Here is a 15,606-nt window from a genome sequence, read left to right as displayed (position 1 = left end):
AAAAAAGAAAAAACCTGAATGGAATAAAAATATTTTTGGTGGTAGTGTATGTAGAAACTGAAGAACTACTAACAGTAATTTATGGTTAAATGTAGAAATAGGGCGTAAATAATCTAAGGTTTGTTGAGGCGGGAAAATAATATTTTGAAAGAGTTTGCAACTTTTCTCTGTAAAAATGTGAGGATTTCTGTGTAATTCTTCCTCTTCCCATGCTCACACTGTGCAAGTTAGCTTATTTGTTGATTTTGAATTGCGCATGCCGGTGTGTGTTTGTGTATTTGTGGCTCATTTTGGCACTTCTGTTGACTGGAAACCTGTCTGTGATTTTAGTCTGCAATGCATCTGTTTACAGACTGGAGGTCAGAATCTCTGCAGGCTTGCAGCAAAAGAAAAAAAAAGTAGTAAAAGTGTACATATACAGAGATATAGCTAAATATAAATACCGAAGATTGAATTGAAACAATGTCTATTGATAAACCCCAAGTCTGATTAATTCATTATTTTGGTTGTTCAATTATACTATTTTATGTTTTCTTTTTTCTTTCTTTTCAGTCTTAAAAGAACTGACTGAGTGTTTTGTCTGTGCAGTTCCTCTATTTGTTTGATACATGTGTTTTTGTTTTGTTATGTCCCAGTTGTTGTGAAACCCAAAAATAAAAGTTAAAAAAGGTAGAGAATTCAGATTGATAAAAAAAAAAAAAACATTAACAAGATAAACAAATAGAAACTAAATGGCATTGTAAAGACTCCATGCACCAGAACAAATAAAACAGCGTTTGTGTATATTTTTCCTTTTATGTGCAGAGATTAAAACAATTGTGATAAAGTGTTTGAAAAATTAGCCTCGTCTTCTAACTTTTTGTTTTTGCACCATAGATCTTATAAAATCATAATTCTCACAAAAATGCCAAAACCTTGTAACTTTCCTTTCCCATCTATCCACTTTCTAATCCCACTTGATCTGGCTTTGTGGGGGCTGGAGCCTATCCCAGCTATTTCCAGGTACATTTGGGGTGAATCACATAGAAACAAACAAACACATTCACATCCTAGAGTCACCAATTACCCTAACAAGCATGTTTTTGAACTGTGGGGGGAAGCCAGAAAACCTAAAGCCCACAGATGCACACTCCACACAGAAGGGACCCATGCTGGGATTCCAACATGTTTTTGTCACTGTGAGGTGTCAGTGCTAACCACTGCACCACTTACTTTTATCTTTTGAACTGTAATCTTTTATTTTTACAAATTTAGTATATTTAGTATATCAAATTGAGCCAAAATCTACAAAGTTTAGGTTATTTTTTTCATGAACCAGTTAAACTTTAATCAAGTTTTGCCCAAACAGAAACTGTGACATTTATTGGCTACTTTTGATGTTATACTTATCAAATGCAGCTATAATTTTTTTTGTAACAAATTGAAATTATTTGGGAATTATTTTTTGCATTGATTAAAGTAACATTCCTTACTTAGTGATGATAATATCTCAAAGACCCATTCGAAAAACACGTTTTTGCTGTTTTTAGCAAGTTTATTGCATTTCTCTGATAATGGAGGATGTATGTAAAGAGAATTAAGCTTGAAGTTGTGTTTCTGATTATTTTTTATTCAAATCGTTGTGAATCAGGAGTAGATGCAAAAATGTAGCTGAAAAAAAGCTTGCAAGTGTTACTCAAATTTGGATCAAGGATCTGCAACATGTGGCTCTTTGACCCCTCATAGTTGAAGAAAAGTAAAAATGATTTTCTATTTTTAAATTAAAATAGTGGTGTAGCTTAGTCTAAGTCATACTAAAACATTTTGACACATTTTTTGTAGCCATGTACCACCAAAAATTAGTGGAGATTAGTGCACAGCCAGAGTTCATACTTAAGGCGCACCAGATTATTAGGGAAATTTCCTTTTGTTGAAAAATTCAAGGATTGCAAATGTTCCTCATGGTCGGAAAAATACCGTATGTGTCAGTTCAGATGTCAGCACCTATCTCCAACCACCAGAGGGAGACCTCGCCAGAGTTCTTACTCCTCATGCTCCTTACTACAACTCCCATCAGCCACTGCCATGGACTCCTTCCTGCTCAGCTGTTCACCATCATAATCATGGTCACACAGCATATAAACCCACTCCAGCCTCCTTTCCAGTGTGAAGTCTTGTACTACTTACACACTGAGCTGTCTGCACTGTTGCCTGTTTCTCTGTGCCTTGACCTTTGCCTCCTTATCGACCTTCTGCCTGGCCATTGTGTTTTGACCCTTGCCTGGACTCTGACTACGCTCATGTCTTGCCCTTGCTCATTAAAACACTTGCACATGGATCCAAACGTCTCAGCCTCTTCATCACAGTATGAGTCACTTAGTTCTTATTTATGAATAATTAAATTGGGTCCAGGATTTTTTTTTATTTTGAAGGGATGCCACAGAAACCTCAGTCAAAAATTATAAACTATTTTTTTTCTTTTTTTTTTTTTTCTGTATGCATTTGTATTAGTCATGCCAAAAAATAAGTGTATTTATAAGAGTTGAAGGTTGCAGACCCCTGGACTACAAACTACCATATCACAAGCTGCTCCGCTCCATTCGGATGCATCCACTTGCACATAATTAGTCCTCATTTAGCTGACATCTGACTCAAAACTGTACGACTGGACAACTCCAACATTTCTCGCCGTTTTTGTTGCACCACTAATCTTAGGTTAGGGGTGTTAGGGGCTGTAAGCTAGCGGGAAAGAGTGTAAACAAAGGGATGATGGGAAAGGAGCGGTCTTGCTCCCCGATAACAGCTCAGAGGTGAATTTCTAAGAATTTCTGCAGAAACTATGTCCTAGTTTTGGCTAAAAACGGCATAATCATGATTAAAATTCTCTGGGAAGGTGTTTAAAATAGATAAAAGATGATGAGAGTGAAACTTTAAAAGTCTAGTCCTTTTTTGTTAATTCTGTGCATTTTGTTTGTGGAAACAATAATTTCACAGTGTCACAATGCCTTCCTAACTCATTATTGTGCTTAAACTAACCAAATATTTTAAATGAATAAATACTCTATTCATTCCTGAAGGACAATTCAATATATTTCTGTGCAAAACTTATCAAAACGACCTTTTTGTCCCTCCATACGTCAGTTTCACCTTATTTATTTTTGCAGGTTTTAAAGACCATTTAAAGCACAGTCCTGGTGTTGACCTTGACTTTTGAATTTTGGATAACCCCTTTCAGCCCATAAACTGCAGCTGGGTGTGGAAGCGAGGAGGAAAGCTCAGGTGGAAAGCCCTCGCCACGCAGAGCCAGAGGAAAGCTGTGTACAAAAGTCCAAGTGTACACTGGCTGCTTAGCTGAAATTGGCCTTGCCTCTGGTTGCTTACACCCTCCCCTCCTCTCTGTTTCTGTCCTTCTCCCCAAGTGAAAGACTCTCTTTGTGTCTCTCAGTAACACGCAGTCCCCAGCCGATTAAATGCGGGGAATTAGTAGTCAATTTTAGCCCACGCCACACACACTAACACACTAAACAGCTTAGTGTGGTGGGGCTGTGATTGTGTTGTTATTACAGTTCACACGTCAGCACCGTGTTTTTATTTATTCATTTTCTGCCTCCTCTCGCCCACAGCTCCACGTCTTAGTTTTCCACAGCGTTACACATCTTATTTTTTTTATAAATAAATTGATTTAATAGATGACAACGATAACATTTCAACATTGCTCTTCGTGTGAGGAAGCAAAAAAAAAAAAAATACTCCAGTGAATGTAGAGCACAAACTTTCCAAACCTATACCCAGAGTTATATCAAAGGAGGCAAAATAAAGCAAAAGACGTGACACAAAATTATTACTTATACACAAACAACAGCTAACATGGCAAAAATAAAAAAATGTCAGTATTAAAATGTGGCAATGAACTCCTCTCTTTTTCTGTTAAAGAAGAATTGGTGACAAAGGCACAATTTTTGGCCCACATGCAAAGAGTTTGAGCATGTGATATTAATCCTTCATCCGGTTATCTCAGGAGATTTGTCCGTATACATTTGAGCTGGCTAAATCCAAGAAAAATCAGCAAAAACTATCTGGTTCTTACTTAAAAAAAGGATAATACTCATTTTGAGGTTTACTGCACATTATTCCACTTCCAGGAATCCTTTGATTTCACAAGAAAACAAGTAGAGCTGAGGTAAATAAATGTCCAAGACGGAGCAACAAGCTAGAACACATCTTTAGGAGCTCTGTTCCCTCTCTTTTTCCTATATTTCCCCTTAAAATGCTTCGCTGTTTAGTCATTTATATAAAGAAAAGGATGCTATCTACAGAGAAAAAAAAAGAAGAAAAAATGCTGCTATTCTTTTCTGGCCATAAAGAAAAATAAAACTTTGTGGATCACTCAGAAGAGAAAAAAGTTTTCTCCCAAAAGCAGTGGTGCAGTGTAATATTAAAAACAGTCACACTAAGATATCGACATTAATTTCTACTGATATAAAAAACAAACGAGTTTGGTTAATAAGAGTCTAGTGTGCACCCATGTCATCCATCAGGGTTTGTTTTTTAGTGTCTTTCTGCTTTTCCAGTTCACGATGGCACACGATGGTTAGAGTTCTCTGATTGGCTGCAACCGTCTCCTGTGTGAGTTTGTCTCTCAGTTGTGGACTCATTTTTACTAAAATAATAATAATTAAAAAAAGGAAATATATGGCACAGACGTACATATATATATATATATTTATACCCATTCACACACATGTTTGCACGCACTCAGATACAGAGATCCACGCACACACTTCCCATATTTCCCTCTGCTCTGCTGCTTTGCCTCAAGGTCTTGTGAGGGTGGTGTAAACAGGCTGCTCCCAGTGTGTGGGGCTGTGGGAGGGGGCCACGCTGGAGGGGTCTCCTATGGTGGTGTACAGAGGCCTCTGTGTCGGGCCCATGTAGGAGAAAGCTGAATACAGCCCCGGAGCTTGGCTGGAGTGGGCGTAGTATGCCCCAGGGGCCTGGTGCTCTCCGTAGTCAAACTGAGCTCTGGAGGCCAGCGAGGGGAAGGCAGAGCCGTAGTGAGGCAGGCTGAGAGGGGTGTAGGTGACGTGGGTGCCTGACGAGGGCGAGGACGAGGCGTCGGAGTAATGGCTGGCCGACGCCGACTCGCTTTTGATCTGAGCCTTGGAGGGATCGGAGGAAGACGGCGAGGCCTGGGGCTGCTGCTGCTGCTGTTTGGAGATCCAGGCTGAGTGGCCGCTCGCCGCTGCCAGGGCGTAGGCATACGAGGAGGCGGAGGAGCCGACAGAGGCGGCCCCAGCTCCGCTCTGAGGATGGCCGTTTGGAGGGAGGTATTGGTCGAACTCGTTGACGTCAAACGGCTCGATGTTGGACATCACCTCGTGGCTGATTTCTCCGATGTCCATGGTGCCAAAGTCGATGTGGGGCTTGGAGGACGATGAGGGGCCACCAGAGGCCCCGTCCGCTCCCACCCCGAGGGCACCCCTGGACCCCCCTGATCCTCCGGCCGCCCCTGCTCCCCCCTCCCTTTTAGCATCTGATAACTTCCCAGACTGGAGCTCTGTCTTTGGGGTCGTGGGGGGCGTAGGAGGGCTGTGACCTTGACCCAAACGATAAAACGGAAACATCAAGCTTAAATTTGACATTTTTGGTGTGACTAAGCTTTTCCAACATGTATTTCAAGCAAGAAAACTCTGATTCCATACCTCCAGGGTGGTGGTGATGGTGGTGGTGGTGGTGCAGGTCACCCAGGGGAGACCCTGCACCCACATTGTGATCCAGGTGCAGGGTCTTGTAGTGGGACTGGGAGTGGCTGGCCTCACCCTCACCCTGGCTGTCGGACTCGCTGGAGGGCATCAGCTTGCCGTTTTTGCGCCTCCGAGGCTGGTACTTGTACTCGGGATAGTCCTTCTTGTGCTGCTTCCTCAGCCTCTCCGCCTCCTCGATGAATGGCCTCTTGTCGTTCTCGTTCAGCAGCCTGGAAGGAAAAAAAGGGCAGCTTTCATCACTTTCTTTTGCATTAAACGTAAAACATGTGAGTAATTCATTTAAAAAATGTGAGTTTTTCGTGCGTAAAATGTAGATTCCAACAATGAAAGTTTGCGCAAACCTCCAGAGTTTCCCCAGAGTCTTGCTGAGCTCCGCGTTATGCAGGTGGGGGTACTGGTCGGCCAGCTTTCTCCTGGCGGCTTGCGCCCACACCATGAACGCGTTCATGGGCCTCTTCACGTGTGGCTTGGCTTTGTTTCCGTTGCTCACGCGCACCGGCATGGGCACGAGCGTCCAGTCGTAGCCGTCCAGCACCTGACTGACCGCCTCCCTGATCCCGATCGGGAACCTGTCGTCCTCATCCTCCGACTTGGCGCGCCCTCTGCTCGCGTCGTCTGCGCCGCCGTCCGCCACGCACAGCGCGGTCAGCTGCTGCGGAGGCCCGCTCAGGGGGGAGTCATGACCGGCGGCCGCTCCGGGCTGAGGCGGTGAGAGCGAGTGACCGTCATCTGACCCGCCGGGGCTCAGCTCCGCCTCGGACAGGCTGTGCTCCTCACCGGACATTTTTCTACTTTATATTATTGCCAACAAATAAAATAATGACTTAAATAATGTTTCTTGTGCGCAGTCCAGTCCCTATTTAAATCTATGGAGCGTCCAGGGATTAATACTGACTTTCCTCCAGGAAAAACATCATGCGTAAAAGTGTCCAAATCCGTCAGTTTCTTTACAGGAAAATCATCTATAGAGCAGAAAATGTTAAAAGACAACAAATTAAGAAGATTTACTCGTAAAAAGGTCAAATAACTTCCAATTTATTTATACTTATTAACACTAAAAGATGCTCAAAAATACTTAAATGGAAAATACTATCAATGTAGTTATTTTATTGAAATAAAAAGAACTAAAATATTAATAGTGTCAGAATTTTTTGTATTATAAAATTACATAACTCACCAATTTAGATGTCCAGTGGTCGCGCATGGGAGTGTGTGTGGCTGACTGCAGGGCGATGAATGGCTGCTCTGTGTGGCAACAGCGGAGCTTAAAGAGCGCCTTGTGAGAAGGACTGGCAGGGAAAAAAAGTGATTGAAAGTGGAAAACATTCCCAAAGAGACAGAATTCCTGTACACACTGACCCGCCTCCCCGCGCTAAGCCGCGCGCCGATTGGCCCGTCAATTATCCGCGCTGCTCCCTGATTGGGCGCAGTCCCGTGGGCCCCCTGTTAACGCCAGTCCGTCCATCTCCGCCACATTTCCAACATTGAAGAGGTGCGATTTTTACCTCGGAGTGGCTTAAATGACTCCATAGTGAGGCCATTTAGAAGCAGGAGAAGGCCGGCTTTGTTGGACGTGTTAACATGGATCAAACAAATAAACAATCGTGCGGAGAGTTATTGCACCGTGCGGCCACATTCCTATGAAAAAAGTCTGAAACATCACACGCTGATTTCAGGTTTGATTCGAAAGAAACCTCAGTTTGAAGAGCTATGCAGGTATCGGGTGAGAAAAGTCCACAGATTGCACAGAACTACACAAAAAATGTAAAAATTTTCGAAGATAGAAATATATCAAAATAAAAATCACTTTTACGCATTTACGCACAGTAAAAAACAGAGAAAAAGTTCTAATCCATAAAATCTTCACTAAAAAACATTAAAATTAAGGATCAGTTTCATAAAGTATCAAGGAATTTGAAGATGTGAGCACCTGTCGGGCCAAATATGTCAAGAAAAGGTCAAACTTCTTGATTAAAAAGGTTGGGACAGTTTGCGTCTTTTGTTTGCGCACATGATAACCGCGCAGAAAGCCGTTAAAGCGTGTCCTGATGGGGAAGCGGCATCCGAGGCGCACACGCGCACGCACAAACTGAATGCAACAATGACCCCTGTGTGTCCGATGCCTCTCATGTTGGGCCCCGGCGCTCGCCGCGCTCCCTCTCTCCGGCGCTGCTCTCTTTGCTCTCTTTGTCTCCTTCTCAGGTGAATTGTAGCCATGTGATCAAACGCCCAAGCCTCTATCCATTAACCCTCGTAAATGGTGAAAGAAAAAAAATGGGGGAACAAAAAGCAGTTTTGTACTGCAAACATAGGGGGAAAAAAATTGATAACAGAGAGCGATGTGTGCGTCTTTCTCCCCTTATGTCCGAGCAAAGACACAAGTCGCGCACACAGAAAATCCTCCGCTGCGGCGGACGGGACACATGGAGCTCCCCGCTCCTCCCGCGGCCGCCGTGACTTTGTTTCTCACCTGACTTACCTGGATTTGGGCCTCCGCGGGGCTGATGGCGTTTGCGCCGCGTTTAGGGGGGGATGCTGATGGTGGTGGAGGGGGGCAAGGATGCTGCACCCCACAGAGGTGAGGATTTCTGTGAGGCCTCCCAGGCTGTGGAGTGAGTTTCAGAGGCTATTTTATTTATTTATCTATGTAAGTTTGTTTGCGAAGAGCGCGCTCCATGTGACGCGCAGAAATAAAGAAAATAAGTTTGGATTCAGACTGATGGACTGAAAGGAGAAGGACGCGCGGTTTTCCTGAAAGTCGGAGAGGCTGAAGGTGCGCAACATCGCGCTCGTGCGCGTGCACGCGCCTTTGGGGAGTCTGTGAGGCAGCGTAAATTCAGAAAAAATATCCAAATATAATCTTTAATATTGATCAACGCGTTTAAGAAAATTGGCTCTGTGTGGAACAAAATGCAACTTCACAAGTAATTTATTATCATTGTTATTATTATTATTTTAGTTACAAATTAACAACAACAAAATAAATAAAGTTTTTTTTTTGATTGATGATAATTATTTCAAATAGTTTTATTTTGTAAACTAAAAAGAATCTACTGATTTTATCGAAACCTACTAAAATAGAAAGTTATTAATTATTCTAAAGTAAATAACATAAAAAAACATCGTAATTTATTCCATAATTATTATTATTATTATTTTCCCCATTTGAGTTAATAGCTTCAACAACAGCATTTTCCTTTATTCCGGTGCGTATTTTTCACTTATTCCTACAGGGAAAAAAATCTGTTTAACAACGATTTTTTTTTATTGCATAAATGAAATGTTACTTCTGCCTAAAAATCAAAGAATTGAAGGCGCCAGGCCCGTGGTAAAGAACTTCAGCCTTCAGTCCGAAAACTCAGGAAAAGAAATCCTGTCCGAATCAGAAGTGCGCAATGCGCACTACTCTTGACTTGAAAAAGTTTGTATCGAAATGAACTTTTCACTTAATAAACTAAAAAAACAAAGTTCGATTATAGGATAAACGAGTCAAGAGATTTCAAAATAAAAGCAGAAGTTTGAAACGCTTAAATTCCTTTAAGGAGCTTTTCTATTAAAAAAAAACATTGTCTTTCCGTTACAAATATTATTTTAACTTTTTTCTGTTTTATATTTCATTTAGTTTTTAATCAATTTTTAATCAGCAGTTTTTGATTTTGGGTTAACAAAAACGTGAATAAATATATTTTTGTTCAAAATGTTGCATTTAAAATTGATTTTTTGATTTTATTTATAAGAGCATGCTGACCTGCAATAAAATGTGTATGGTCATCAAATTTTAACTCACCGTACTGTATTTATGCTTGTTTTATGGCATCAATGATTCTCTTTTCTTTTAAACCGACATTAAACCCACAAAATGTGTTATTTTATTTTCACCGCTTTTAACTATTAAAAGACTAATTAAATCATTTCCCATCTCAAACGTATAGTTGTAACCTCAAATAGGAGTTTTAATGGAACAAACCAACAAAGGAAAATGCACTATTTTTGTTTTTTGTTATCAGGGCACGTAAAGATGAATTTGCTGACATTTTCTGGATGCTGTGTGAGAGCATCATGAGCCTCAGGGCAGCTGGAGCTTGTTAGAAAATAGAGCTCACATGGTTGTGTCAGTCCCTGCGCTAACCTGCCATGTGACCGCAGTAATGGGCCTCTCCATGGCTGCACAGACCACTGTGTCACAAGAGACGGTTTCCTGTGGCTCCTGGGGGGGCGAGCATGGGAGGACAAGGTCTCATGATCAGTAGGGGAGGTCAGATTGGCAAAGGAGGGGTCAAAGAGTCAGCCTCAGGTGCACGCTGTCAGCCTGAGCGGATGAATTTGTTTCTGGGGAACATTTCGATGTTTGAAATGAGTAAGGAAATATAAAAGTGCAGGACAATCGAATTCTGCCTCGGTTGCAGGACTCTCGACTCCCAGTGGGAAAATTCCTGAAATCTGATAAAGGATGGAGGCAAGAGGCAAGAGAGAGGAAAAAAAAGAGGGATGCAGATAAGGGAAGCATGCAGCGCGGTCAAATATTCACATGCTGGGTCACATTCTGCATTAAAATGACGTATAATTGGTGGAAAGCATTCGCTCCCGTGTCAAGAGGCACATTTGGCCTCCAATGAATGACATCGTTTGTTCCGGACGATGATGAAGTCCGCAGAGGGATTTAAATTTATTTGTCAGATTCGACTTTCAATGCGAGATGTTCTGAGGTTGAGGCGGCCCGTTTGAAAACCGGGTTCATCTGTAAATAACTTGCTGTGGTTCTCATGCTTCTGGGTTTGTGAAAAACACTGTAATTCATAAATGTCATTTCCTCTCAGGGTCTGAGCGAGAAGCAGTTGGGGTCAGAGCTTTGGCTCGGGGAATTCCAGCTTTTTCGCTCAACTATCAGCATGTGACTCCTCAGCTCGTTTGTTTCTGGGGCGTTCATCTCCAAGGCTTCCTTCAGATCATAGTTTGGGGTTACTTAGAAATGTTCGTATTTTTAAAAGAAATACACCTCATTTTTCAAATAAGATAACTTTAAATTAATCAGAAATACACTCTACATTAATAATGTGGTAAATGATTAACAAATGACGATTCTAGCTGCAAATGTCTGTTTTTAGTGCATCATCTACATATACAGAAACTATCACAGAGTTATCATAGTACCATGTGTTCCCTCATTGTGTCAGAAGGGTAACAGATGCAAGAAACTGCAAAGAAACTAAAGATTTCCTTTAACAACTTTCATTAGAGAACAGCACAAACAGGCTCTAACCAGAGTGGAAAGACATGTGGACGGAAAAGTATATAATATCTTGTTTCTACTGAGCGGCCCAGACCGGACTGGACTGGTCCTCTCCTGAGCGTTTCCATTCAGTGTTGGACCATGCAGGATGTATATCGATGATGTAGCTGTGTGTCATTACAGTAAGTGGAGCAAAAATAGAGGTCAGCTCCTTTTTTTCATATTTGGTTTATGGTATTTTGTATAGAATAAATACCCCCTTCAATTAAAGTTTTAAAAGCATGATCAGAGATGTTTTTGATGAGTAGGAATTGGTAACAAACATTCTTCGGCCGTAGGGGTGGGTGGGTCTCTGTATCTGCAGATTCAGCGTGTCCCTAATGGAGGAAAACTGAATGCAAAGAATTTAATAATCTTTGCAGACAAAGAAGAATACAACCGAAAAGAGGACAATTTTCGGCTTGGGTCTTGAGTGGGGAAAAGCGGTGGTCAGACGGTTGCTGTTGTTGTAAAACCTTTCTGCCAATCAATGGATGTGACAACAGTAGCTCCGCCCTAACTGGTCCATTCCATTTTTCTATGGAGCCACAACCAATGGGAGTCTAAAAGCGGAATGGAAATTCTCAAAGGACAGGTCCGGTCCACTTAGTGAAAACGAGGCATTCGAGCCTCCAGTTTGAGAAATGGACGCCTCAGAGGTCCTCTACTGGTCCCCTCAAAACACCAGTGTCAACACTGAAAGTTTAAGGAAATTTACAGTTTCTTGGAAATTTCTTGCATGGAATTGCCTTAATTACTAAGAATAAATAATGTACTGTCGAGTTTCACATGGAAGTTTACTTTTTTTTGTCCATTTTGAGCTTTTAAGATACCTCAAAAATGTGATGCACCAGATACTCAACCTACTCATTTCTAAAACTTCTCTAAGCAGCTGTGATAACATGATTGCACAAAGGTTTTCTAATCATCTCTTAGCCTTCCGACACAATGAGCGAACACATTGTACCATTAGAACACTGCTGGAAATGGGCCTCAAGTCATATATGTAGATCATGCAGCAAAAAAACTGACATTTGCAGCTGGAATAGTCCAATTATTTACCCCATTAATAATGTATTGAGTCTATTTCTGATTGTTTTAAAGTTATTGTCAAAAAATGGGAAATTTTCTAAGTAACCTCAAACTTTTGAGTAGTAGTGTACAGAAGAGTAACTGAGATCGAGAACAAACTGGACCTTTCTGAGATTCTACAGGTCAAATTTGAGTTATGTTGCTTCAAAATCTGAGGGTTCATTTATTCAAGTCTGTTGGTCCGGATCGAGTCCCGAACCTTACGTTTGGTCTGGATTCAGACTGCAGTCAACCGGACATTTCTGTTTTGAACCAAAGCCTGCAAACAAAACCATGTGGCTGAAGATCTCTTCAGTCATTGGCCAGGAGTTCCGAGGGCGGGGCAAAGCATCGAGAGGCAGAAATTATGGAAGTCCTGCACTTCACAATCCTTGTTGGGACATTCAAACTTTATATTTTGCTGACCAGTTTTGAACGTTTTGGTACAGCAGAGGCATGCTGCTAGGTGGTTGACGAGGGAACGATGAAGAAGGTGCGCCAATAAGTGTTTATGACGTATACATTGTCAGAAAAAAGGGTGAGAAGCAATGTGTAACATGTTTTGCATTTATCTGACCACGTTTTACTAAGGAATTTAACAGGAAACGGAAGTTCAGTCCGATTGAAAACGAACGGAGACCACTTAGAAAGATGGGTCTGAGAGCGATTCCTGGTCCTGGACCAGAGTTGACTTGGGTGCATTCAGACTGATAGTTAGTTCCGGATTATCGGGTGAAGTGAATTCTGGTTCCCTTTCAATGAATACGCCCTGAAACTCTAGCTGAAGGATAATGGGGGAAGTCAGTTTCTGCAGGTGTTTTCTGTCTTCATCACTTGCCTCACACGTGTTGTTGGGTCCATAAGTTGTGATGATGCGGCGACACGCCATCCATGCAGACGAATGAGGAAGGATTCTACTATCTGACCTCTGTCACTCCCTTTTTTTGCCCATTTTCACCCAGTGAATTAGTGCAGCTGCGCCACACTTAAATGGGTGCCCCTCTTTTTTTCTCCAAGAGTGTATGTGACCAACCATGAATCCTCTCTTTGTGCTCTGTCCGTAGAGGCCCCCTCCTCCTCCTCCTCCTCCCTCTTCTATAGTTTCTTGCCTTCTTCATCTTTTCTATTTGGGAAAGAGGGGCTTCGGTTGCGATGGCGGCAGCGCTGGTGAGGTGGTGGTGGTAGCGATGGTGGTGGAGCAGTCGGAGGGAGGGGTAACTTGTTGGACCACATTCTTGTGCAGCTGTGGAGGCTGGTGGAGGGTGGGGGGCGGAGGGCAGAGCGGGATCATCATTGCATTGCAGGGCATCATGAATGGTCTATTGTTCGGTGGTTGGCCGCGTCCACGTCTCTGTGCCACAATATCAGGACGAAAAGTGATGCAAAAACTCAGATATGAGGATCGAAAAATAAAAAATAAAATATAAAAAATAGTCAAAGTTGGGGACAGTGGTTAAAAAAAGAGGATGTTTACGTCTCAGGTGCAGGGGGGATGTTCACCCTCAGGGATGACGAAGATGCTCGCAGGGACAATGATGGCATTCATGCTGCAACTTTATGACCGGCTTGTCCCTCAGTCATTTGTACCAACGGGCTGTTTAGTCATTCGTTTGCGTCCAATCTGAAATTCTTCCCTGCGTTCGTGTAGAAAACTGAATCACTTGTCAGCGTTTTTTTTTTCATTTTGAATGTCTTCCTCTCTGAATGTGCGTCAGGTGAAGTAGAACAGGGAGAAGATCAGGACCAAATGAGCACAGGTGACCTGCCAGGTCAGGCGTCTTTTCATCTTTCTTCAATCAGACCTGAGCAATTAAGCAGGAGCTTAGAGTTGTTCATATGAGAGGCTGTAGACAGCTTCATTTGAGAACCGCAAAAAACACACAAAAACAATTTTTTTTATTACATTTTCTTTGGTTTCTGAATAGGAGTTCTGTAATAAAGTTGATACTAAAGCACAAACATGATTATTGTTCTAATTCTGATGCTGAATTTGCAAAAATGTAGTATTTTCAGGGTTTTTTTAATCAATGTTGTTAAAGTCATTGCATATTTACACACTTTTTAGTTACGTAAGCTCTGTTTGGACCACTATTCTGTTTTTTTGACACAATACATGCACAGAATTTTGTGAAGTTAACACATTTTCTCTTTCTTCCTTACATCTTTTGCTGTTTTTTCTTTGTAAAACAGTTCATATAACATATTTTTTGCCCTGAAAATCTGTAATTTTTGAGCTCCTTATTGTCACTTTATCTCAATCTAGAAAAATGTTGAGAATAACCTTGTATAAAAACCCCTTTTCTTGATGCAAATAAAGCAATATTTTATAAGCAAAACAAACAGGTGTCTTCATTTTACTGACTCATTTTGAATTTTTTGGGAATAAAATTAAATCGTGCATTATACTACTTGTTTTTTGGGAGGTTGGGGAGAAATGCAGTCGTTTCCAGTTTCCAATCATGAGTTTTCCTCAGAACATTTAATTAGTCTGCGTGAACGACGCAGAAGGAGGGAGAAGGCCTGAGGCCCTGGAGAAAAGATGACTCCATGTGAAAGAGTCTGTTGTTGTCCGAGCAGACGGAGAGATAAAAGGCAGCAAGACAGAAAGATGGATGAGATATTTGGGAGAAGAGAGTGCGAAATATGATGATTTATTACTTATTCCTCTTGTCTGTCATTTCAACTTTTACTGGCTGCTTTTTTTCACGGTAAATGTGACTTTTTTACAGGATGGCAGCAGATAGACTTCTTTATTACTACTTTATAATTTTCCACATCTAAACTGTTTTGTAACAGCTGATCAAAGCCGATATTAAAACTTTTAATTTGGATTACTGAATTTTAAAAAGGCTGCAAATGAATTCTACAGCTGGCCAGAGAAATGACGGTCCTCGTAAATTGGTGTGATGCAGCCCCAAAGGCCTTTATTTTTGTCGTATTCACGGTTTAATCTCTGTAAAAATCTCCCAAACTTTACAAAAATAAAATCTGTTTGAAGTCTTGTGGACTTTCATTTGATCTAAATCCAGATGAAACTCACAAACTAATGGTGTTTAAATCCCTATTTTCAGGATGATTTTTCTCTCTGTTAAAGAAAGACAAGCATTGTTCATTTTTTGGATGTTATTGTAAAATTCCTTAATTGAAAAAAGGAAAAAATAAGGAATCAGATATTTATGCATGAACTTTTCAGCCTGTGTTTTGTCCATGCGTGTGTGAGACTTGTTTACAGCGAAGCAGGATCTCATGTGAGCACATGAGGGAAAACATTCAGCTAGACTAGAGGATGTTACCAGGAAGTCTATTGTTTAAAACAGTAGTTTCAAGTAAAAACATTTGAGTTTTCGTTTGTATTTTTTAAAATATGTATCTCATGAAAAATCTTTATTTTCAATATCTTATTGAAATTTCATATGGGTGACATTTGAAGTCTTACCAACACTTTCCAGTGAAATAATTTAAAAAATCCTTTTAAAACTTGATGTAAAAGTTTGAGCAAAGACAAACTGTTTCCACATGTTT

At 41.2% G+C, this 15,606-nt stretch overlaps 1 protein-coding gene across 1 annotated transcript; it reads right to left on the bottom strand.

Moving 5' to 3' along the window:
* Positions 1-3,549: 3,549 nt before the first annotated feature.
* Positions 3,550-7,034, bottom strand: LOC112157449 (transcription factor Sox-10). The gene is made up of 4 exons (XM_024290176.1): positions 6,922-7,034; positions 6,086-6,706; positions 5,682-5,953; positions 3,550-5,575 (listed from the first exon to the last, which is right to left on the bottom strand). Exons 2-4 carry the CDS (start codon positions 6,526-6,528, stop codon positions 4,794-4,796), a joined length of 1,497 nt encoding a protein of 498 aa, XP_024145944.1. The 5' UTR covers positions 6,529-6,706; positions 6,922-7,034; the 3' UTR covers positions 3,550-4,793.
* Between the last annotated feature and the right edge of the window lie 8,572 nt (positions 7,035-15,606).

Source organism: Oryzias melastigma, linkage group LG1 (assembly GCF_002922805.2).
Source record: "Oryzias melastigma strain HK-1 linkage group LG1, ASM292280v2, whole genome shotgun sequence".
Classification (NCBI taxonomy): Eukaryota; Metazoa; Chordata; class Actinopteri; order Beloniformes; family Adrianichthyidae; genus Oryzias; species Oryzias melastigma.
Note: the sequence above shows the minus strand (reverse complement) of the source record. Positions and strands in the feature narration are given on the sequence as shown.

Coding starts and splice junctions, on each gene's coding strand:
- LOC112157449 (XM_024290176.1), bottom strand. CDS start 6,528: ATGTCCGGTGAGGAGCACAGCCTGTCCGAGGCGGAGCTGAGCCCCGGC. Junction 5,954..6,085: donor ACTCTGGGGAAACTCTGGAG/GTTTGCGCAAAC, acceptor TTTTCCTTCCAG/GCTGCTGAACGAGAACGACA. Junction 5,576..5,681: donor CCATCACCACCACCCTGGAG/GTATGGAATCAG, acceptor GTTTGGGTCAAG/GTCACAGCCCTCCTACGCCC.